The 25,695-nt window shown below is 42.8% G+C and overlaps 3 protein-coding genes across 3 annotated transcripts; all 3 read left to right on the forward strand.

Moving 5' to 3' along the window:
• Positions 1–4,939: 4,939 nt before the first annotated feature.
• LOC128398895 (galactoside alpha-(1,2)-fucosyltransferase 2-like) lies at positions 4,940–5,944 on the forward strand. The gene has a single exon (XM_053360160.1). The coding sequence runs from the start codon at positions 4,940–4,942 to the stop codon at positions 5,942–5,944; it is 1,005 nt and encodes a 334-aa protein (XP_053216135.1).
• Positions 5,945–17,098: 11,154 nt separating this feature from the next.
• LOC128398896 (galactoside alpha-(1,2)-fucosyltransferase 2-like) lies at positions 17,099–18,195 on the forward strand. Its single transcript, XM_053360161.1, has one exon. It carries the CDS (start codon positions 17,099–17,101, stop codon positions 18,101–18,103), a length of 1,005 nt encoding a protein of 334 aa, XP_053216136.1. The 3' UTR covers positions 18,104–18,195.
• Positions 18,196–23,951: 5,756 nt separating this feature from the next.
• LOC128398897 (galactoside alpha-(1,2)-fucosyltransferase 2-like) lies at positions 23,952–24,985 on the forward strand. The gene has a single exon (XM_053360162.1). The coding sequence runs from the start codon at positions 23,952–23,954 to the stop codon at positions 24,924–24,926; it is 975 nt and encodes a 324-aa protein (XP_053216137.1). The 3' UTR covers positions 24,927–24,985.
• Positions 24,986–25,695: the final 710 nt, after the last annotated feature.

Consider the following 25,695-nt stretch of genomic DNA (forward strand, 5'->3'; position numbering starts at 1 on the left):
GGAAGGCTGATCGCTGAAGAATTGATGCTTTTGAATTATGGTGTTGGAGGAGACTTTTGAGAGTCCCATGGACTGCAAGAAGATAAAACCTCTTCATTCTGAAGGAAATCAGCCCTGAGTGCTCACTGGAAGGACAGATAGTGAAGCTGAGGCTCCAATACTTTGGTCACCTCATGAGAAGAGAAGACTCCCTGGAAAAGACCCTGATGTTGGGAAAGATGGAGGGCACAAGGAGAAGGGGACGACAGAAGACAAGATGGTTGGATAGTGTTCTCAAAGCTACCAGCATGAATTTGACCAAACTGCGGGAGGCAGTGGAAGACTGGAGTGCCTGGCGTGCTCTGGTCCATGGGGTCATGAAGAGTCGGACACGACTAAACAACTAAACAACAACAACAAAAGCACTCAGAAATGTGTTTGAAAGCAAGCATCTGCCCTGGCAGGAACCGACGGAGACACCAAACCTATAAAGGTCGACCAGAGGGAAAGCTGGGTGGAGCTGCAGAACCAGTGAGGTCAGGGTTGGCAAGTACAGCTGGCCATTAAGATGTCAGAAAAACAGCCTTGGGAGAAAGGGAGGCCGTGGCACTGAGCTCCTGTTTTGTCCCATCCCACTACCCTCCCAAATTAATATTCTCTTGTCTGCTGATACTCAACTCCAAGCACTCGCCTCTGACCAGGCAGCCACCATTCTGGAAAGGAGAGGATTCTATTAATAAAAAGGTATCTGAACAGCAGGAACCAAAGCTGGGTCTCTGGTCCTCCCACCCAGCCACTGCACTGATCATTAGTGATACTAACCCAGGAAGAAAATGCTGAAAGAGAACTTCATGCTGAAAGACCATTCAGCCCAGTAGCCAGGGGTGTCCTTTTCTAATGTCCCATGAAGGAAGTTCTCCTCTGGAGCCCGCGGCATTTGAACTATCACACTCGCCTGCAGCGTAGCTGTTTCCTAACATTTATCGTTTCCTTTGATCTGAGGGGATGGGTTGCCTTTTTAACCAACCAGCACCACATGACAAAAAAACTTCTCTTATCAGTGTGCAGTCACTGCATGCAAGAAGTAGGAGCCCACAAATGGACATATTTTTCATGTTGTGTTTAGCCTGGACTATGTGAACATGTGTTTTCTGATGCCTCCTCAAGCAGATTATTGGATCCTTAGGAGCACTGCTGTGGTGAATGAGATTGAAACTCACTTTAATATTTTGAAGCTGGGGTGGGGTGGGGGGTGGATCTGGATTCTGTCTCATGTTAAACCTCCAAGGTATGCTTTTCCAGGATGTGCGGAATCACCTAGTTACCAGACCAAGTTACTTAAGCGACTTAGTGTATCCAAATATATATAAAAAATAAAAAAATTGTCCAGTAGCACCTTAGAGACCAACTAAGTTTGTTCTTGGTATTTGAAGAAGTGTGCATGCACACAGAAGCTTATACCAAGAACAAATTTAGGTGGTCTCTAAGGTGCTACTGGACAATTTTTTTATTTATTTATATGTATTTCGACTGCATCAGACCAACAGTGCTACCTACCTGAATCTTAGTGTATCCAGTCACAGAACAAAGCAGCTGATGAGTTTGTGAGCTCCTGGGACTTTGAAGAAGATATCAGCCTTCCAGTAGCCTGGTTCAAAGAACATGCCAAGCCCAAACTTGACTTAGCCGGTAAAGGAACCCTGGACGATGAAGTCCAGTCAAAGAGAGCTTTCCGGGTCATGTGGCCAGAATGACTAAACCGCTTTTGGTGCAACGGGACACAGTGACGGAAACCAGAGTGCATGGAAACACCATTTACCTACCTGCCACAGCAGTACCCATTTATCTACTTGCACTGGTGTGCTTTCGAACTGCTATGTTGGCAGGAGCTGGGACAGAGCAACGGGAGCTGACACCATCGTGCAGATTCGAACCGCTGACCTTCTGATCATCAAGCCCAAGAGGCTCAGTGGTTTAGACCACAGAGCCATATGAACATGAGAAGTGAGTGCCCTGATAAGGCTGCTAAGAAATGGCAACAGATTTGGGAGATACAGGAGCAAGAACAGCAGCTTCACCCTTCAACTTCCTCTTCTACTTTTAACCGATTCACTAAATCATTTCTGCGTAGACTTGCTGAAACAAACAAAAATTAGAATGTGATAACTATATCCCTGAAATCTTCAGCTGTGTCGTGGAGATCAGAAAACAAGATAATCTTCTGAAACATACACCAGAGGCATTACTTCGTGGCTGACATTTATTATGAATTATTCTAAGTAGAGAACTCCTTTTGGACTGTTTGTGTGAAAAGGAAAAGGAATGAATTTGAGACATTTGTGTCTGAAGATTGGGAAAACATCACTTAACAGAAAGCAGAACATTTGGATATCACCCTAGCGGGAATGTTTTGAATAATTTCTTTTATGTAACTAACAGATGGAAAATCAGAAATTCCCTTTTATTCTCCTTCTTTTGGCTTTCTTCTTTTCTTCTCTTTGTTTTTTTCTTTTCCCCCTTTGGTGTCCTCTGCTCTGGGTCATTATTGGGGTCCAAGGATTAGACACACATGGTTGGTGGAAGGACCTTGAGTGAGAGGCAGGGAAGGGAAATCTCCCAGGGTGAGAGACAGGGAGAAGATGGGGAAACTCTCAGGTGAGAGATAGGAGAACCCACCACTTTCTGTGTGTGACAAGGGCTAAAAACTACCTTTGAGAGAGGACTCTGCATTTTCTTTTATTTTCCCTGTTTTTGTTTTTATCTAGATTAATTTCTTTTATCCTATTGTATTATGAAAAAGCTTCAATAAAATCTTCAGAAAAAGCACAAAGCTAGTTTTTGACAAAGAGACTTGTACATTGTTTCTGCACTTTAGATATTCTGCTGCAGGTTTTCCTCCCGTTAATTTTTCTGGAGGCTGTTATTAAGTATGTTTTATGTTTTATAATTGCACCTGAGCTGTGTTGGATTTTTGTTTTCTTTGTAAGCACTTTGAGTTGTTCTGGCAAGACAACTGATCAATACATTTAATCAATAATAATTCATATTTGCATGAGTTAAAGAATTAGTTGCTGGGATGACAAAGTATATAATTCAACATTGCTGTTTGATATGAATTATGTACTATTATGTATCACTATGCATTTATTATAAATTGTATTTATATAACTCTCTTAATTTTTTGAATTGAATGACTATTATATGTTGACATATATGGTTAATTATGTTCTATGCTTTAAACTGTGTTTGTGTGTGTATATAAATAGATGAGTGAATATATGGACTTCTTTCTTTCTTTCTTTCTTTCTTTCTTTCTTTCTTTCTTTCTTTCTTTCTTTTTGCTTAAAGTGCATACAGAAAACACCCAAGCAGGGAGTCATGAGGAGGTCTGAAGTCCAATCCTTTTATGTCACATTATGACCTGCATGGGTTTCATGATGAGTCTGTACAGAAGTCAAACCCATGGCCCTTCTTATACTATTGCAGTATCCAGGGAGCGCAACTCCCAATCCCCTATACAGACAGAGAAAACAAAGCTTGACTCTTCCTGAATTCTGACCTGATAGAACACCTTTGGAGAGTCTCTGCAGGTTAGTTCTCCAATTTAATCCTTCAATGTCAGCAGCTGAGGGATAGTGCTGGCTGATCTCTTTGCTGTATGCGTGTGTGCCTGTGTCAGTCTGTCTGTGTGTGAGAGAGAGAAAAAGAGAAAGAGGACCAAAAGGAAGGAAAGTCTAGGTGCGAGAGAAGTTGAACAATGAAGAAAATGGAGTGTTGTTTGGCAGGTGAAGCTGAGAGACAGAGACATCACATTTCCATCCAATAAATTGCACCCCCAAAGTCCAAGCACTGCAGTTGTTCCTCCTAGCCTGTAAGGCTGGAATTCTAAATACGTATCATTCTAGGGGGCTACATATTAACTATATATGAATTAAAATTGCTCTGTAAGACCAATTTCTTTACTAAATTCAGATTATAAATTATTTGCAGGGATATTGGCTAATAGATTTAAAAAGATTTTGAGGAGAATTATCAATGGTGATCAAGCGGGCTTCCTTCCAGGGAGGCAAATGTATAATAACACAAGAATGGTGATTAACATATTAGAATATTTAGCCATGAGGCCTGATACAAAAAGCTGCACTGATGCTGGTAGATGCCGAAAAGCTTTTGATAATGTGTCCTGGGAATTTATGGTGAAAACTATCAATGTAATGGAGTAAGAGAGAAAATAGGATGCGGCATAAAAACAATATGTAAAAATCAAAAAGCCAAATTAATATTTCTAAAGGCACCAGGCAAGGCTGCCCGCTATCACCACTTTTATTTATAACAATATTGGAAACATTATTAAAGGAAATTAGAGAAGAAACAAGAATAAAAGGAATCAAATTGGGATATAGATCTTACAAATGAAAAGCATTTGCCGACGACCTCATCATTATGGCAGAAAACCCAACAGAAAGTATAACAGAAGCAATGGCAAAAATGAATAAATTTGGACAGGTTTCGGGCTTTAAATTGAATAAAAATAAAACAAAATTATTAGTGAAAAATATGAATGAACAAGAAAGAATAGAGCTAGTAAATAAGATATGGCTAATGATTACAAACCAAGTTAAATATTTAGTAATCTGGATTACGGTAAAAAACATAAATTTATCTAATGATAACTATACCCAAATATGCATAGAAATAAAAAAAGACCTGGAAATTTGGAGTAGGCTAAATTTTTTGCTATGGGGAAGGATAGCTACAATAAAGATGACATATCGGTGGTTGTGATCTGTGTGTTGATACCACCTGTCTTTTCACTCCACTTTGCTCTTCCTTTAGGTGTTCCTATTGTGCAGCTATGCATCTCCCACAAAGATGTTCCTTCAGCCAACCTGCCCTCTTATTCTTCCTCTACTTTTTCGGTCTCCTGTCCCTCTCTGCATTCTTTCACCTATATGACAAGATGCCATATCAGCGGTGGAGGATCAGCTTCAAGAATTCATCTAATTTTCCAGGGAAGGGCCATCCAGCTTCCCTCATTACCACCAACACCACCTGTAATTCTTCCAGGTCATCCTCTAAGATCATAGATAGTGGCATATGGACAGTGAACTCTGCTGGCCGTTTTGGGAACCAGATGGGGCAATATGCCACCCTCTATGCCTTAGCCAAGATGAATGGACATCAAGCTTATATTTATCCCGCCATGCACAAGTACCTGTCACCAATGTTCCAAATCACTTTACCAGTGCTCCATGCTGAAGTGGCTAAAAAGATCCACTGGAAGAATTTCCCTCTGCATAATTGGATGTCAGAGGATTATAAACACATCAAAGGCAAGTACGTCCGGCTGACGGGCTACCCATGGTCTTACACTTTTTATCACCATATCCGCCAAGAGATACTTCAGCAGTTCTCCTTCCATGACCACATCAAGGAAGAAGCCAATCAATATCTTCAGGAGCTACGGGGGCAGCACCGGGAGGTGACATATGTTGGCGTGCATGTCCGCAGAGGGGATTATGTCCATGTGATGCCCAGCTGGAAAGGTGTGGTGGCTGACAGAGGCTATTTGGAGAAAGCCATGAACTATTTCAGAGAGAAGTACCCCAGTCCCATCTTTGTGGTGACCAGCAATGGGATGGAGTGGTGCAAAGAAAACATCAATACCTCCAGGGGGGATGTGTATTTTTCTGGGGATGGGCGCGAGTCCTCTCCAGGGAGGGATTTTGCTCTCCTTGCTCATTGCAACCACACAATAATGACAATTGGCACTTTTGGCCTCTGGGCCGGCTACCTGGCTGGTGGGAAGACAATCTACTTGGCCAACTACACCCTCCCAGACTCACCTGTCCGCAAGCGCTTCAAGCCCTCAGCAATTTTTTTGCCTGAATGGATTGGGATTCCAGCAGACCTTTCCCCTCTGCTGTCCAAGAAATCTTCTCAAGTCCAGAAGCCAGAAGTTTGAGCAGATAGCTGCTGATTCATGTCTGTGTTCAGGCACTTGGCTAAATACTGTAGGTGAATACTGAAGAGCAGTGATGGATTTACGTATAAACAAGCTATAGCTTAGTGCTACACTCTCTTGGGGGCCCCAATTAAATGGGGAGGGGGGGAAACTGGCTATACATTTTCAAAATATAAGATAAAAAACAAATAAAATAAAACCTACATACAGCAACAGTGTATTGTGTTGTGTAGGCTACTATTTGTTATGTGCAGATGGCTTTAGATACCTATTAGGTCCATAAATTACCATATAGCATATATTCAACACAAAAAACCAGTGGCAATTTGTTGTTGACAAAGGACAGCTGGACATATAAACGGCCCCATTACCTTCAGTAGCTTAGGGCCTCATCTAACCTAAATCCAGCCCTGCTGAAGAGTTCCCTGGGAAGTTATGCAAGCCCTATTAAAATTATATTTTAATTAGAAGTCTTATTACAAAGAAGTAGTAGTAAGTTGTAAGATAAAACAACAACAACAACAACAACAACCAGGCACACAACTCTACTTGAGGGGTTGTCAAAGAGACAATAGTCTCTAGAACAGTGGTCTTCATCCAGTCCAGACCCAGAACAAGGGACTCACTTCTACAGTTTCACTTTTAATTTAAAATTAATAGCACTAGGATATACCACATATCACACACAGGGATATTGTCATGATTTCCCCCCCAGTACAAGTGAATCAATCTTTCATGTATTATTAGTTAAACTTTTGAAGCCTTTCAGTTGTTGCATTCTCTCTTTGATTTCTGGGACCATTTCTTTGGTGAAGGTAAGTGACCATCACAATTAGCTTTGCATTTGCTTATCTAAAAAATCCTTTCTGTCATTATCTCACTTTCCCTAACTTTCAGCACCTCCTTTCTCTCTTTGTCACCTGCTGGTGCATTTTTCTCCAACTCCCTTCCAGCAGTTCTGTTGTCCTCCATCCTGACTTCCTCCTTCCGCTTTCTCAGCCTTTTTTCCATTGCCACTTACTCTCATCTCACCATCTTGAACAGTCCTTCATATCACAAGCCATCTGCCTGTTGCCTTTTTAAAAAAAAAAACCACATACAGAAATTTGGAGAACTAAACATAGACTGGAAATGTGAGAACCCAAAATTCCCAGATTTGCCCATTCCCAACTGGGAACAGCAGTTGGATTTTACTGCATTGTAAAGTTCAGATTTAAAGACTCATTTCCCATTTGACCAGGCAGATTCTCCCAGGTGTTAGTGTGCCAACATTGTTTTATGATCATCTACCTAGTGCCCTGAGAAGGCTGCTAAGCAATGGCAACAGATTTTGGAGATACAGGAGCAGGAATAGCTGCTTCACCTTCCAACATCCTCTTCCACTTTTAACTGAATAACTAAATCATTTGAGCGACAGGCCTAGACCCCCCCCCCAACCCTGGGTGACACCTGAGTGGAATAATGACTCAAGACAACATCTTTATGGGATTAAAATTTGGCCACAAGTTTAGTAAAGGTTCAGGGAGACCTTGGCTCAGGCATTGGGCATTTATCCCTCCCAATCCCTGGCTAGGAATCTGAGGAACATCAGGGTTATCCAGAATGTGTGGGGATTGGGCTGGCTCCGGAGAACATATGTTCAAGCAGAGAGCCTGCCCCCCATTTTGCCGCCGTCGCAGAGGAGAGCAATGACAACCTCTCAGCGTATGGCCAATGCCTCCCTTCAATACCCCTTTAACGGGGAACCCTGGGATCACTGCCGCAAGGGGTACATGGGTCACCACTTCCAGCCCTCCCCCCCATTTGGGAAGACAAACTAAAGGATTCCGCCCAAGGCCTGAAACCGCCAAAGTTGTGACATTTTGCTACAGGGAAGGCAAACCCAGCTAATACAGGAAAATTCCTTTCTGGCCCTTCAACAGCGACCACAGCATAGCAGTGCCCATGTACCTGTGGAGAAGAGGTTAACCTGCAAAAGAAGGCTTAACTGAGGGAGGGCAGGGTGGGAGAAGCTCTGGGTCCGACTGAGAACTCCCATGTAAGTTCCGCCCACTATTGTGTGGGCAGGGCGATCCCTCCCCTCACCTGGCCAACTCTCTCCTGGCAACGCCTCCCCAGCTGGGATTGTGTAACTGGCAGAGGTAGGCGGCTACCTCCCGGTGTCCAGTCGGGGGGGGGGGCAATCCAGGCTGTACTGCCGGGAGCCACATGGGATCATGGGGGCTGTGCACGACCACGCAAAAGGTGCCCCCCATTTGATGTGGGGAGTGGTCATTCTGCGTAGACCTTCTGAAACAAACAGAAAATTACAATGTGATAACTATATCCCTGAAATCTTCAGCTGTGTTGTGGAGATCAGAAAACAAGATAATCTTCTGAAACATACACCAGAGGCATTACTTCGTGGCTGACATTTATTATGAATTATTCTAGACTTCCGGAGGCGGCGCAAAACCGTGATGGCGGACCTCTTCGAGCTCTGAAGAGGGGCACCGCAGAAAAGGGTTGCTCGCGACGGCGCAGCGGCAACCCATCAAGATAAACCACGGGCAGAGTGAGTCCGTGGCCGTGGGACCCGGCGGGCACCTGGAGCGACCCCGAAATCACAAAAGGAACCCCGTAAGGGGCTCCGGAGTGAAGGAGGGGGAGCGGTGCTGTGGGTTCATCGCTCTTTCTGCGGAGGCGAAGCCGCGCGGCTGTCACGGATGAGCGCTGACCTTTCTTCCAAGAAACATCGGGCTGAAACATCAAACCCGTGAGTAAGGACCTAAGATTCTACAAATCAAATCGGAAAATTTGGCTAAAAACGGGAGACGAGAAAGAGGAAGTCCGTCTTCCGACACTGCTTTCAAGATCAAAGCAGACGGTCTAAAGAGCGGAAAGCGCTGTGAACAGGGAAGCTTTGAAGCTTTAAATCGGGACTTTCGTGCACATTTGAATTTTACTTTTAAAGAATAAATACAGCATAAAATTGACCTGGAGCGGACACCCCAAGGGCAAGGGAAGACTCTAACCCCAAATTCTCGGGTGGCCGGGTAAAGTTGTTTAAACTGCGGAACTGTTGCAAGCTTCCAGATACTTTTGTAACTGGATAGTGTAATTTTGAGCTCACCTAGCTGAAGTGGATACAATTGCAGGCACCTTGCTGGAACTTTGTTATATGTTTAAAAGGGCTCTGCAGGACCTTTCTTTTAGCGTGCTGGAACTAATTTGCTTTTAAAATTGTTTTTAAAGTTGGAACAAAGAGACTTTAATTGCGGAAAGTTACCTTCTTCTTACTAAAACTTTGGTGGCACTCCCCCTAGAGGACATTGGGAATATAGAGGCCTGGGAAAGTTTCTCTGTTTACCTTCTCTCAATAGACTGTTTTTAATTCTGGACTTGCCTTTCCCATGGGATTACAACACTTGACCTTGAACGTTGACTGATGAGTGGCACAGGAAAGACAAGAGCAGCCAAAGCTAAGGAAGCTAAGGAGAAAGAGAAAGCAAAAAAGCAAGCACAGCTTTTGCAAACAACTTTAACTCAGGGACGTAGATTATCAGTTCCAGCTGTGCTTGCGACACAAAAAGTAGAAACCGAAAAGCCTGAAAAATCTGAAGAGGAAGATATGGCAGCAGGAGGAGCTGAGGCAGTACTGAAACAAGTTTTGGAACAATTGTCAGCAATAAATCAAAAAATTGATAACCAATCAACAAAAATTGACCAAGCAACATCCTCGATCCAGAAATTGACAGATCAGGTTTCCCAACATACCCAAGCAATTGAAAAATTGCAAGGAGCAACAGAAGAGAATCGTAAACTGGCAGGGGAAGCCGTTCAAATTGCAACATCAGCTAAAAAAGAAGTCGAGGAAGTTAAAGCGGAAGTCAAGCCTCTTCATAAACAGATAGGGGACCAACAAACCTATCTCTCGTTGGTGGAATTGAAAAATCGCGAGACCAACCTCAGACTAAGGGCAGTCCCAGAAATTGAACAAGAAGATTTGAAAGGACTTTTGACAACAGAGTTTACAAAGTTCTGGGACTTAAAAGAAGAAATTGATTTCAAAATTGTATCGGCTTTTCGGTTGGGAAGATTAGTAAGAAAAGATAGATCCAGAGACTGCTTAATAGCTTTGAGATCAAGGGAGGAGAGAGACAAAATACTAGGCCTACACTTCAAAAACTCAATTGTGATACAAGAGAAAAGGGTGGAAATTTACCGAGATATTCCTAAACAGTTATTGGACTTGAGAGCCACCTACTCAGATTTGGCTAAGTTGCTGAGACTCAACACAATTCCTTACAGGTGGGAGTTCCCACAAGGGCTATCATTCACTTACAAACAGAAGAAGGTTAAAATAAGATCACCAGAGGACTTACAAAAGTTCCAGCACGATCACGGAGAAGACCTCCAAAAAGAAGCAGCAGCTAATTGGCCTATACCCAACCCAGGTGGAGCAATACCTGCACCTTCGGAACCAGAGGAGAAAGAAGATACACCGCTCTAGGTGTAGCAGAATAGTTCAGGATGTCTCTGCGGCTACTCAGTTGGAATATAAATGGCGGAAATTCCCCGGAGAAAAGAAGGAGGTTATTTCACATATTGAAGAAAGAACAATTGGACATTATTTGCCTACAAGAAACCCATGTGACCAGGCTCCACAGGAAGGTTTTGGTAAATAAAAGATTAGGCCAAGAATTTATTTCGTCTGACAAAGTAAAGAAAAGAGGAGTGGTGATCTACGCTAAGGAGAGCCTGATACCCAAATTTCTATTTAAGGATGAACAAGGAAGAATTTTGGCAATTGAAATTCAAACCCAAGGAGAAAAAATATTGATATTAGGAATTTATGCCCCAAATGACGGGAAATCAGAATTTTTCAAGAAGCTGCATGAGACGTTGCTGGACTATCTGGATTATGCTAACATCATAATGATGGGAGATATGAATGGAGTGGTGTCTACACATATGGATAAGTCTTACAACCAAAACTTAACATCAGACGGCAGACTGCCCAAAACTTTTTTCGAACTGACTGACAATCTGGATTTGATCGACATATGGAGGACAAAGAACCCCCTAGGTAAAGAAGGAACTTTTTTCTCTGAGGCCCACCTGTCTTGGTCAAGGATCGACCAAATCTGGACCTCCAGGGGGCTGGCACCCAAGACTAAAAAGGTGGAAATCTGCCCAAAAACATGCTCCGACCACAACGCCTTGAAAATAGAACTTAGATTAACTCAACCCGGTTCCTTCAGATGGAGAATGAATGACACACTACTAAGAGATCAAGAGATTGTGAAAAAGGCCCAAAAAACATTAAAGGACTATTTTGAGATAAATCTGAATACTACAGTTGAAAAAAGAACGATCTGGGACGCAAGCAAAGCTCTTATGAGAGGGTTTCTGATACAACAGAATTCAATCAAGAAAAAACTCTGGAACGGAAAGAAGGACAAAATATTGGAGAAAATACACCAAGGAGAAAAAAAACTGAGAACCAAACCAAAGTCCAAGGAGGTGCTGAGAGAAATTAAATTCCACCAAGCAGAATACTCAAAATTGATTAATCAGGAGATTGAATGGAAAATAAAACAGATGAAGCAAAGATCTTTTGAATCAGCAAATAAATGTGGAAAGCTGCTAGCTTGGCAGCTGAAAAAAAGACAAAAGCTAAACACGATAACAAATCTAGAGATTGATGGAAGGATCGTACAGAAACCAGAAGAAATTAGGAGGTGCTTCCACAGATACTTCAAAGAACTGTATGCACAGGGGCCCCAGAAAGAATCAGAGATAGATCAACTTTTAAAGATAAATGGACTATCAAAAATAACTCAAGATAAAAGATCAATCTTGAACTCTACAATAACCTCACAGGAAATTGAAGGTGCCATTCAGAATATGCAACTAGGCAAATCTCCAGGCCCGGATGGACTTACCTCCAAATATTACAAGGTTCTGAAGGACTATTTGATACAACCTTTGTTGGAGGTATGTAACCAGATTATGGATGGGAAGAGGGCACCAGAAACGTGGAAAGAAGCCTTCATCACATTGATACCTAAGTCAGAATCTGAAAAGACTCAGCTTAAAAACTACCGCCCCATCTCACTCCTAAATGTGGATTACAAAATATTTGCAGACATTTTGGCAAATAGACTTAAAAAAGTCTTAAATGAAGTAATTCATAAAGACCAAGCTGGCTTTCTCCCTGGTAGACATTTATATGAGAACACTAGAAACATCATTGACATTTTAGAACTTTTGCAGACTAACAGGAACACAAGGGCGGTGTTAATCTTTATTGATGCGGAGAAAGCATTTGACAACATATCTTGGATGTTTATGAAGAAGAACTTGGAAGGGATGGGAGTGGGACGGGGGTTTGAGAATGGATTACATGCAATCTATTCAGAACAAAAAGCTAAATTAATAGTGAACAATGTGGTGACGGAGGAATTTAAAATTGAAAAAGGGACACGACAAGGGTGCCCTCTATCCCCTCTGTTATTTATTTCAGTCCTGGAGGTGCTATTGAATATGATCAGAGAGGACCGGTTGGTACAAGGGATAGAGGTCGGAGTGAAACAATATAAACTGAAAGCTTTTGCAGATGACCTAGTTTTGACACTGCAGGAGCCAGAATCCAGTACAAAAAGAGTTCTCGAACTTATATCTGAATTTGGTCGGGTGGCGGGATTTAGGTTGAATAAACAAAAAACTAAGGTTCTGACCAAAAATTTAACAATTACAGAAACAGAGGGGTTTCAGAGAGAAACAGAACTGAATGTGGTTAAAAAAGTGAAATACCTTGGGATCTATTTGTCCTCCAAGAATTTGAATTTATTTAAGGATAATTATGAGAAATGTTGGTTGGAAGTTAAAAAGGATTTAGAAATTTGGTCAAGATTGAAACTTTCCTTGTTGGGAAGAATTGCAGCTATAAAAATGAATGTGTTGCCGAAAATGTTATTTTTGTTTCAAACCTTACAGATCGTGGACAGAGTGGATTGCTTTGGAAAATGGCAGAAGGATATATCTAGATTTATCTGGCAGGGCAAAAAGCCCCGAATAAAGTTTAAAATATTAACAGATTCGAAAGAAAGAGGGGGGTTTGCCCTGCCGGACTTGAGGTTGTATTATGAAGCTGCAGCCTTCTGCTGGCTGAAAGATTGGTTTTTGTTGGAAAACACCGATGTCCTAGATCTGGAAGGTTTTAATAATGCTTTTGGATGGCACGCATACCTATGGTACGACAAGGTTAAAGCACATAAATTGTTTAAAAGCCACATTGTCAGAAAAGCAATTTTTGCAGTCTGGATGAAATATAAAGACTTACTAGAGAGTAAAACTCCGAGGTGGCTATCACCAGTGGAGGCCAAGGCCCGAAAAAGACCCAATATGGAGGCCTATTGGCCGAAATATTGGGAATTGACTGAAAAAATTGGAGACAATTGGAAGTTGCAGAGCCAGGACAAACTAAAAAATAAGGTGCGAGATTGGCTACATTATGCTCAAATTCAAGAGGTTTTCAAAATGGACAAAAAAGTTGGTTTCCAGGTGGAAAAGTCGAAACTAGAGACAGAATTGTTAGAACCAAAGACAAAGCTGTTATCTAGAATGTATAACTTGCTGCTTATGTGGAATTTACAGGATGAGACAGTTAAATCTGCTATGATTAAATGGGCACAGGATGTTGGACACAACATTATGTTTGAAGACTGGGAAAGGTTATGGAACACCGGAATGAAATTCACGGCCAGTACGGCCTTGAAGGAAAACATTATGAAAATGATATACCGGTGGTACATGACCCCAGTCAAGTTAGCTAACATACATCACCTGTCTGACAATAAATGTTGGAAGTGTAAGGAAGCAGAGGGGACTTTCTTTCACCTCTGGTGGACATGCCCAAAGGTTAAGGCTTTCTGGGAAATGATTTACAATGAGTTGAAAAAGGTATTTAGGTATACCTTTCCCAAGAAACCAGAGGCCTTCCTGTTGGGCATGGTAGACCAGAAAGTGTTAAAGAAGGACAGAACTTTGTTTATGTATGCTAGTACAGCAGCAAGAATACTCATCGCAAAGAACTGGAAGACACAAGATGTACCCACGCTGGAGGAATGGCAGATGCAGTTGATGGACTACATGGAGATAGCTGAACTGACCGGCAGAATCCGAGATTTGGATGTAGAAACAATTGAGGTGGACTGGAAAAAGTTTAAAGACTACTTGCAAAAGTATTACAAACTGTATGAATCTTAAGACGGTGCATGATTTGGAAATGATACGCTTTAGCAATTATGATTAAGTAAATAGTAAACTAAGTGATAAAAGAGAAAAGGAGATAATATGAAATTGAACATGTTACGTTTATTTTAAAGGTATAAAAATTGTGACATAATACATTGAATATAGATACATAACATGTAAAAGTTACAATAAGGTATGACATAAGGTAACAAATTGCTGACATTGTTAATATAAAGAACGCAGAATCGGAAGGGGTGGGGAAGTCCAAGTTGGGATTTTTGTTAAAAAAAAAAAAAAATGGTTTCTTGTAAACTCCTTATTTGTTTGTAATGTATAAAATTTGGAAAGAAACGTAATAAAAAATATTATTAAAAAAAAAAAAAAAAGAATTATTCTAATTAGAGAACCCCTCTTGGACTGTTTGTCTGAAAAGGAAAAGGAATGGATTTGAGACATTTGTGTCTGAAGATTGGGAAAATATTACTTAACAGAAAGCAGAACAGTTGGACATCACCCTAGCAGGAATGTTCTGAATAATTTATTTTAAGTAACTGACAGATAGAAAATCAGAAATCCCCTTTTCTTCTCCTTTTCTTGGATTTCTTGGCTTTCTTCTCTTTTTTTTCTTTTCCCCCTTTGGTGTCCTCTTCTCTGGGTCATTATTGGGGTCCAAGGATTAGACACACATGGTTGGTGGAAGGACCTTGAGTGAGAGGCAGGGAAGGGAAATCTCCCAGGGTGAGAGACAGGGAGAAGGAGGAAAAACTCTCAGGAGGAGAGCCCACCATTTTCTGTGTGTGACAAGGGTTAAAAACTACCTTTGAGAGAGGACTCTGCATTTTCTTTTATTTTCTCTGTTTTTGTTTTTATCTAGATTAATTTCTTTTATCCTATTGTATTATGAAAAAGCTGCAATAAAATCTTCAGAAAAAGCACAAAGCTAGTTTTTGACAAAGAGACTTGTACATTGTTTCTGCACTTTAGATATTCTGCTGCACGTTTTCCTCCCGTTAATTTTTCTGGAGGCTGTTATTAAGTATGTTTTATGTTTTATAATTGCAGCTGAGCTGTGTTGGGTTTTTGTTTTCTTTGTAAGCACTTTGAGCTGTTCTGGCAAGAAAAAGTGATGTATACATTTAATCAATAATAAATAATATTTGCATGAGTTAAAGAATTAGTTGCTGGGATGACAAAGTATATAATTCAACCATGCTGTTTGGTATCACTATGCATTTATTATAAATTGTATTTATAGAACTCTCTTAATTTTTTGAATTGAATGACTGTGATATGTTGACATATATTGTTTATTATCGTCTATGCTTTAAACAGTCCAGCGGTCTATTGAAGCAGGATGGTGTACGTGTGTGTTTGTGTGTATATATAAATAGATGAGTGAATATATGGACTTCTTTCTTTTTTTTGCTTAAAGTTCATACAAAAACACCCAAGCAGGGAGTCATGAGGAGGTCGGAAGTCCAATCCTTTTATGTCACATTATGACCTGCATGGGTTTCATGATGAGTCTGTACAGAAGTCAGACCCACTTGAAAAATTGTGTTAACATCAGTCAGTGTAAAACAGTTACCCACAGCCCTTCCTTATACTATTGCAGTATCCAGGGAGCGCGACTCCCAGTCCCCCATACAGGCAGAGAAAACAAAGCTTGACTCTTCCTGAATTCTGACCTGAAAGAACATCTTTGGAGAATCACTGCAGGTTAGTTCTCCAATTTAATCCTTTGATGTCAGCAGCTGAGGGATAGTGCTGGGTGATCTCTTTGCTCTGTGTGTGTGTGTGTGTGTGTGTGTGTGTGTGTGTGTGTGTGAGAGAGAGAGAGAGAGAGAGAGAGAGAGAGAGAGAGAGAGAGAGAGGACCAAAAGGAAGGCAAGTCTAGGTGCGAGAGAAGTTGAACAATGGAGAGAATGGAGTGTTGTTTGGCAGGTTAAGCTGAGAAACAGAGACATCATATTTCCAACCAATAAATTGCACACCCAAAGTCCAGGCACTGCAGTTGTTCCTCCTAGCTTCTAAGGCTGGAATTCTAAATACATATCCTTCTAGGAGGCCACACATTAACAAGATATGAATTAAAATCACCCAGTAAGTAAGAGGGCTAAATGACTAGGAAGAAAGATGGAATGTGCAGATCTCAGTCTAAATTATTTCACTTCTTCTCGTTCTCTGGTACATGCATGCCATGATGACTACACCATTTTACTAATTTGACCCTCTGTTAGAGGCAAGTCAGGGGCACCGACTTATCCCCCATATTGAGGGGGCCAGGCATGCCAATGCTCCCCCTGTGGTGGTTGCGGGGCTGGTGAAGGTGGGGGGTGATCTTCACCCTCCAAGCCCCCTGCCCAGTGGGCCAGCACTCGCTCATAAGCAATGGGGAGCACAGAGGATGAAAATCACCCTCTGCATGTCCCGCCCCCACCCAACATGCCAGCACTCACTCAGGGGCGGCAGGGGATGGAGGCCCCATCATGGGGGGGGGGACACATCACCACCCGTGTCCTGCCTCTAAAAGAAGCAGAGAGTGTCAGATCAGTAAAATAGTGTGGTTGCCAAAAAAAAGGTATTGTTATCACTTTCTCCAAAAACAAATTTTGACTTCAAATAGAACCAAGATGTAAGTTTCATTGAAGTCAATAGAATTTGCTTCCACATAGAGATGTATCATATGAAGTGTGGCAACACAGTCCAAGTCACCACTGACATATATCAGTGGTTGTGATCTGAGTGTAGATACCACCTGTCTTTTCACTACTCTGCTCTTCCTTTAGGTGTTCCTATTGTGCAGCTATGGATCTCCCACAAAGATGTTCCTTCAGCCAACGTGCCATCTTATTCATCCTCTACTTCTTTGGTCTCCTGTCCCTCTCTACATTATTACATCTGTATGACAAGATGCCATATCAGCGGTGGAGGATCAGCGTCAAGAATGCATCCAATTTCCCAGGGAGGGGACAACCTGCTCCCCTCATTACCACCAACACTGCCTGTAATTCTTCCAGGTCATCCTGTAAGATCATAGATAGTGGCATGTGGACAGTGAAATCTGATGGCCGTTTGGGAAACCAGATGGGGGAATATGCCACCCTATATGCCTTAGCCAAGATAAATGGACGTCAAGCCTACATCTGTCCCGCCATGCACCAGTACCTGTCACCAATGTTCCGAATCACTTTACCAGTGATCAGTGCTGAAGTGGATAAAAAGATCCACTGGAAGAACTTCCCTCTGCGAAGTTGGATGTCAGAGGATTATAAACACATCAAAGGCAAGTACGTCCGTCTGACGGGCTACCCATGGTCTTACACTTTTTATCACCATATCCACCAAGAGATACTTCAGCAGTTCTCCTTCCATGACCACATCAAGGAAGAAGCCAATCAATATCTTCAGGAGCTAAGAGGGCAGCGCCAGGAGGTGACATATGTTGGAGTGCATGTCCGCAGAGGGGATTATGTCCATGTGATGCCCAGCTGGAAAGGTGTGGTGGCTGACAGAGGCTATTTGGAGAAAGCCATGAACTATTTCAGAGAGAAGTACCCCAATCCCATCTTTGTGGTGACCAGCAATGGAATGCAGTGGTGCAAGGAAAACATCAATGCCTCCAGGGGGGATGTTTATTTTTCTGGGGATGGGCGAGAGTCCTCTCCAGGGAGGGATTTTGCTCTCCTTGCTCATTGCAACCACACAATAATGACAATTGGCACTTTTGGCCGCTGGGCCGGCTACCTGGCTGGTGGGGAGACAATCTACTTGGCCAACTACACCCTCCCAGACTCTCGCTACCTTAAGGTCTTCAATCTTTCAACACTGTTTTTACCTGAATGGATTGGGATTCCAGCAGACCTCTCCCCTCTGCTGTCCAAGAAACCTTCTCAAGTCCAGAAGCCAGAAGCTTGAGCAGATAGCTGCTGATTCAAGTCTAATTAGATACTCTGTGTTTTGGCATTTGGCTAAATACTGTAGGTGAATACTGAAGAGCAGTGCTGGATATACGTATAAACTAAACAAACTATAACTTAGTGTTACACTCTCTTGGGGGGCCCCAAAAATTGAATGAAAAACCTGGTTATACATTTACAAAATATAGGATAAAAAACAAATAAAATAAAACCTATATACAGCAACAGTGTATTGTGTTGTGTAGGCTCCTATTTGTTATGTGGAAATGGCTTTAGGTATCTATTAGGTCCATAAAATCCATATAGCATACATTGAACACACAAAAACAGTGGCAATTTGTTGTTGACAAAGGACAGGTGGACATATAAAGGGCCCCATTACCTTCAGTAGCTTAGGGCCTCATCAAACCTAAATCCAGCCCTGCTGAAGAGTTCCCTGGAAAGTTATGCAAGCCCTATTAAAATGATATTAAAATTATATTTTAATTAGGAGTCTTATTACAAAGAAGTAGCAGCAAGTTGTAAAATAAAACAACAACAACCAGGCACACAACTCTACTTGAGGGGTTGTCAAAGAGAAAATAATCTCTAGAACAGTGGTCTTCATCCAGTCCAGACCCAGAACAAGGGACTCACTTCTACAGTTTCACTTTTAATTTAAAATTAATAGCACTAGGATATACCACATATCACACACAGGGATATTGGAACGATGTTTTTCCCAATACAAGTGAACCAATATTTCATGTATTACTGGTCAAACTTTTGAACCCCTTCAGTGGTTACATCCTCTCTTTGATTTCTGGGACCATTTCTTTTGTGAGGGTAAGTGACCATCACCTTTAGCTTTGCATTTTCTTATGTAAAAAAGTCTTTCTGTTATTTTCTCACTTTCCATAACTTTCAGCACCTGCTTTCTATCTTTGTCACCTGCTGGTGCTTTTTTCTCCAACTCCCTTCCTGCAATTCTTTTGTCCTCCATCCTGACTTCCTCCTTCTTCTTTCTCAGCCTTTTTTCCGTTGCCACTTACTCTCATCTCACCATCTTGAACAGTCCTTTGTATCACAAGCCATCTGCCTGTTTCCTTTTTAAAAAACCACATACAGAAATTTGGAGAACCAAACTAAGACTGGAAATGTGAGAACCCAAAATTTCCAGATTTGCCCATCCCTAGTGATAAACTGTGAACAGCAGTTGGATTTTACAGCTTTGTAAAGTTCAAATTTCCCATTTAAACCAGGCAGACTCTCCCAGGTGTTAGTGTACAAACATTGTTTTATGATCAGCTAGCTAGTACCCTGAGAAGGCTGCTAAGCAATGGCAACAGATTTGGGAGATACAGGAGCAAGAACAGCTGCTACACCCTTCAATTTCCACTTCTACTTTTAACCGATTCACTAAATCATTTCAGCGTAGACTTGCTGAAACAAACAAAAAATTACAATGTGATAACTATATCCATGAAATCTTCAGCTGTGTTGCAGAGATCAGAAAACAAGATAATAATCTGAAATATACACCAGAGGCATTACTTCATGGCTGACTTTTATTATGAATTATTCTAATTAGAGAACCCCTTTTGGACTGTTTGTGTGAAAAGGAAAAGGAATGAATTTGAGACATTTGTGTCTGAAGATTGGGAAAACATTACTTAACAGAAAGCAGAATAGTTAGATATCACCCTAGCAGGAATGTTTTGAATAATTTCTTTTATGTAACTGACAGACGGAAAATCAGAAATCCCCTTTTCTTCTCCTTTTCTTTGTTTCTCCCCCTTTCTTCTCCCCCCCCCCATTGGTGTCCTCTGCTGTGGGTCATTATTGGGGTCCAAGGATTAGACACACATTGTTGGTGGAAGGACCTTGAGTAAGAGACAGGGATCCGGCCCGCCAGGGTCCTGAACCCGGCCCGCCCGGCCATTGCAGAACCCGCCGCTGTCTAACGTGGAAAGGGCCAATTCGAGCGCCGCAATGGGTCTGACGGGCTTCAGCGCTGACCAATAGGGCGCCTCCTGGGAGGGTCGCTCTTGGACTCCTCCTCCTCGCGCCCACCCCCAGTGGTTGTGTGCTGCCTTCTGGTGGGTGAGAGATTTTCAGCATTCCCCGCCCCCCAACAATCAAGCGGCCAATCGCCGCTTACAATCTTGGGTTTGTGCTTCGTTACAGCGGGTGAGCGATTTTTGGCATTGGCTGCTTGATTGTTGGGGGGCGGGGACTGCTGAAATTCGCTCACCTGCCAGAATGCAACACACAACCACTCGTGCCACAGAATGGGGAATGGGAAGGCTACTGTGGCGTTCATACAGAGCCCCCGGTCATTTCACAGACTATTGACCTGTACACCACTACAGTGGTACCTCAGGTTAAATACTTACTTCGTTCCGGAGGTCCGTACTTAACCTGAAACTATTCTTAACCTGAAGCACCACTTTAACTAATGGGACCTCCTGTTGCCGCCGCGCCACCAGAGCCCGATTTCTGTTCTCATCCTGAAGCAAAGTTCTTAACCTGAAGCACTATTTCTGGGTTAGCGGAGTGTGTAACCTGAAGCGTATGTAACCTGAAGCGTATGTAACCCGAGGTACCACTGTACTTTATTCTTCCACTGCCACCAATTTTGTGGGGAAAAAACAGGGTTCCCCAGTGAAGTATTGAGTCTCAGTCAGGTAGAGTTAACAATGAAGATTAAAGTTGATTTCAAACACAAACAAGTTTTAAAATATATTCGAAACGCTGTCAATCTATTCCCTCTCAGTCTTGTCCCTGTCTCTAACTCACTCTGACTCCTCTATCTCCCCCCTCCCCAAAGAACCAACCGAACTAACTGTTTAAACCTCTGGCTGAGCCTCAAAATCAGGTAGGCTCCGCCTCCAGGCTTTCTTATTGGTCAACCTATTAACCCTTTCTCTCTCTCAATACAAATGTATCCCCAAAGAATGGGCAAACGCCACAGCCACAAACCATCAAAAGTGGGTGAGTTAAATATTCGTTCACATCTTTTTAAAACTATAGTCCAGCCCCCAACAATGTACAGGGACAGTGAACTGGCCCCCTCTTCAAAAACTTTGAGGACCCCTGGTTTATTATGTTCTATGCTTTAAACTGTCCTGCAGTCTATAGAAGCAGGATGGTGTAGGTGTGTGTTTGTGTGTATGTATAAATAGATGAGTGAATATATGGACTTCTTTCTTTTTTTGCTTAATTTGCATACAGAAAACACCCGAGCAGGAAGTCATGAGGAGTTCTGAAGTCCAATCGCACATTATGACCTGCATGCGTTTCATGATGAGTCTGTACAGAAGTCAAACTCACTTGTAAAAATTATGTTAACAGCAGTCAGTGTAAAGCAGTTACCCATGGCCCTTCCTTATACTATTGCAGTATCCAGGGAGCGCGACTCCCAATCCCACATACAGGCAGAGAAAACAAAGCTTGCCTTTTCTTGAATTCTGACCTGATAGAACATCTTTGGAGAATCACTGCAGGTTAGTTCTCCAATTTAATCCTTCAATTATCAGCAGCTGAGGGATAGTGCTGGGTGATCTCTTTGCTGTGTGTGTGTGTATGTGTGTGTGTGTGAGAGAGAGAGAGAGAGAGAGAGAGAGAGAGAGAGAGAGAGAGAATGAGAGAGAGAAGACCAAAAGGAAGGAAAGTCTAGGTGCGAGAGAAGTTGAACAATGGAGAGAATGGAGTGTTGTTTGGCAGGTTAAGCTGAGAAACAGAGACATCACATTTCCATCCAATAAATTGCACTCCCAAAGTCCAGCCATTGCAGTTGTTCCTCCTAGCATGTAAGGCTGGAATTCTAAATACGTATCGTTCTAGGGGGCTACATATTAACTATAGTGGAATATCAACTTACAACCATAATCCGTTCTGGAGGTCAGGTCATAACTAGAAACGTACATAAATAGAGGCGCACTTTTCCATAGAAAGTAATGGAAAAGTGAATTGATCCGTTCTAGACGATGAAAAACACCCCCTAAAACAGCAATTTAACAAGGATTTTACCATCTAACGAGACCATAGATCCATAAAATGAAGGCAATAATCAATGTACTGTACTATAAAATAAATAAGACAGCTTTGTAGCTGGAAAAAAACAACATTTTTTTTTCTTACGTGCACTGAGGGTGGGTGGGTTTATCTGGCTACAAGCTGGGGGTAGGGCAAGGGTCAGTAAAGGGCTGATTCACTTCGGCCAGGGGCACTTTTTTTCTTGCCAGGCCAGGTTCTTCTCTGGACTTCCTCAGGTTAGTTCCTCAGTGGGGTTTGGGGCTGCAGTGCGCCCTGCTGTGCCCCTTGCAGGCAGCACCTCTTCCAAAGCTTTGTGGGTGGGATGGGGGCCCTCTCCCCAGCAGCAGAGGCCTCAGCGCTGCTCCGCAGCCAGCCAGGTGAGCTCTGGGCTGTTGGCAAGGCCTCTGCTCGTATCTAGAGGAAAGTTCATAAGTCGAAGCACCGACTGAAGGTTGTAACTGGAATCGTACATAAGTAGAGCTGTACATAAGTCAAGGTTCCATTGTAGATATGAATTAATAATGCCCTGTAAGTAGGATGGCTAAATGAGTAGGAAAAAAGAGGGAACGTGTGGATCTCAGTCTAAATTATTTTACTTCTTGATGTTTTCTGGTACATGCATGCCATGATGACTACACCATTTTACAAATTAGACCCTCTGTTAGACAGGGGCATCGACTTACCCCCCACATTGAGAGGGCCTGGCATCACATGACCCATTCTGGCCCCGCCTGGCATGTCAACGCTCCCACCCAATGGGCCAGTGCTCACCCATCAGCAACGGGCAGCACAGAGGATGAAAATCGCCCTCTGCATGTCCCTGTGATGGCCTGGGACTCGGGCTCGGATTCGGAGCCAGGGGAGTCTCAGTCTGCACCGGATCCTTTGCCTCAGGCATCATCTGAACCAAGTCTGGGGCCTGACCCTGAAGAGTTCCAGTCTGCACAGGTTCCCCTGCAACAAACACCAGCTGGGCCAAGTCAGGGGCCTGAGCCTGTCCTGGCTCCAGATGCGGGGATTACCTCATTGCCTTCAGCTAGGCCATCACTTAAAGCTGCTCCACTACCAGTTGGGTCAGAGGAGGCTGAGGCAGCCCCTGCGTCTAGAAACCCACCGACATCTCCCCAGCTGCAGAGACTAAGGTCTGAGAGAAGGAGAGACCTGAGTACTCGCAGGAGGAGTGCTCGCCTTTGGGCAAAACAGGGAGGTGAGTTGCCGGGGGATCAGGACCAGCCGTTACTCCGACAAAGATAAAGGCTGTCGGACCGCAACCCAGGTTGCGGGAGCAACATTGCAATATGCCAGATCCTGCCTGAGATGCTGTACCTGTCCTTGCCTCGTGTCCTGCCTTGGCCCTGTCGGACTGATGCCTAGCGGAACCTTCAGATTCTGGACCGCTCCTGGACCACGCTTCACAGGTTACCCCTGGGCTGAGCACAGTCCCACCCCCACCCAACATGCCAGCACTTGCCTGGGGGCGGCAAGGGGTGGGGAACCTCTCAATGAGGGGGGACAAGTCGGCGCCCCTGTCCTGCCTCTAACAGAAGCAGAGAGGGTCAGATCAGTAAAATGGTGTAGTTGCCAAAAGAAACTTTGACTTCAAATAGAACAAAGATGTAAGTTCAAGTCATCACTGACATATATCAGTGGTTGTGATCTGTGTGTTGATACCACCTGTCTTTTCACTACTCTGCTCTTCCTTTAGGTGTTCCTATTGTGCAGCTATGGATCTCCCACAAAGATGTTCCTTCAGCCAACGTGCCATCTTATTCTTCCTCTACTTCTTTGGTCTCCTGTCCCTCTCTGCATTCTTTCACCTATATGACAAGATGCCATATCAGCTGTGGAGGATCAGCTTCAAGAATGCATCCAATTTCCCAGAGATGGGAAATTCATCCAGGTTATCCTGTAAGATAACAGATAGTGGCATATGGACAGTGAAATCTGATGGCCGTTTGGGAAACCAGATGGGGGAATATGCCACCCTCTATGCCTTAGCCAAGATGAATGGACATCAAGCCTGTATTTATCCAGCCATGCACCAGTACTTGTCACCACTGTTCCGAATCACTTTACCAGTGATCAGTGCTGAAGTGGACAAAAAGATCCGCTGGAAGAACTTCCCTCTGCGAAGTTGGATGTCAGAGGATTATAAACACATCAAAGGCAAGTACATCCGGCTGACGGGCTACCCATGGTCTTACACTTTTTATCACCATATCCGCCAAGAGATACTTCAGCAGTTCTCCTTCCATGACCACATCAAGGAAGAAGCCAATCAATATCTTCAGAAGCTAAGAGGGCAGCGCCAGGAGGTGACATATGTTGGCGTGCATGTCCGCAGAGGGGATTATGTCCATGTGATGCCCAGCTGGAAAGGTGTGGTGGCTGACAGAGGCTATTTGGAGAAAGCCATGCACTATTTCAGAGAGAAGTACCCCAATCCCATCTTTGTGGTGACCAGCAATGGGATGGAGTGGTGCAAGGAAAACATCAATGCCTCCAGGGGGGATGTGTATTTTTCTGGGGATGGGCGCGAGTCCTCTCCAGGGAGGGATTTTGCTCTCCTTGTTCATTGCAACCACACAATAATGACAATTGGCACTTTTGGCCGCTGGGCTGGCTACCTGGCTGGTGGGGAGACTGTCTACTTGGCCAACTACACCCTCCCAGACTCTCACTACCTTAAGGCCTTCAATCTCTCAACACTGTTTTTACCTGAATGGATTGGGATTCCAGCAGACCTGTCCCCTCTGCTAGCCAAGAAACCTTCTCTTTTTTCTTTTTTAAATATTTTTTATTGATCAATTTCCACATAAGTCCAGAAGCCAGAAGCTTGCACAGATTTTTGCTAATTCATGTCTAATTAGATACTTGCATTGAGTGATTGCACTGAGAAATTATTATTATTATTATTATTATTATTATTATTATTATTATTATTATTTACTTACACCCCACCCATCTGGCCAGGCCTCCCCAGCCACTCTGGGCAGGTTCCAACAGAATACTAAAAACACAATGAAACATCAAACATTAAAAACTTCCCTAAACAGGGCTGCCTTCAGATGTCTTCTAAAAGTCAGATAGTTGTTTATTTCCTTGTGTTTGAACTTTCAGGTTAAGTTTTTGCTTCAAGGTGGGTTCAGGCATTTGGCTAAATACTGTAGGCGAATACTGAAGAGTTCCCTAGGAAGTTATGTGAGCCCTATTAAAATTATATTAAAATCATGTTTTAATTAGGAGTTTTATTATGAAGAAGTAGCAGCAAGTTGTAAGATAAAACAACAACAACAACAACAACCAGGCACACAACTCTACTTGAGGGGTTGTCAAAGAGACAATAGTCTCTAGAACAGTGGTCTTCATCCAGTCCAGACCCAGAACAAGCGACTCACTTCTACAGTTTCACTTTTAATTTAAAATTAATAGCACTAGGATATACCACATATCACACACAGGGATACTGGCATGATTTTCCCCCCAATACAAGTGGACCAATATTTCATATATTATCAAACTTTTGAAGCCTTTCAGTGGTTGCATTCTCTCTTTGATTTCTGGGACCATTTC

Source organism: Podarcis raffonei, chromosome 13 (genome assembly GCF_027172205.1).
Source record: "Podarcis raffonei isolate rPodRaf1 chromosome 13, rPodRaf1.pri, whole genome shotgun sequence".
In the NCBI taxonomy this organism is placed as follows: Eukaryota; Metazoa; Chordata; class Lepidosauria; order Squamata; family Lacertidae; genus Podarcis; species Podarcis raffonei.

What these genes read in the sequence shown, in the direction of transcription:
- LOC128398895 (XM_053360160.1), top strand. Translation starts at nt 4,940, where the DNA reads ATGCCATATCAGCGGTGGAGGATCAGCTTCAAGAATTCATCTAATTTT.
- LOC128398896 (XM_053360161.1), top strand. Translation starts at nt 17,099, where the DNA reads ATGCCATATCAGCGGTGGAGGATCAGCGTCAAGAATGCATCCAATTTC.
- LOC128398897 (XM_053360162.1), top strand. Translation starts at nt 23,952, where the DNA reads ATGCCATATCAGCTGTGGAGGATCAGCTTCAAGAATGCATCCAATTTC.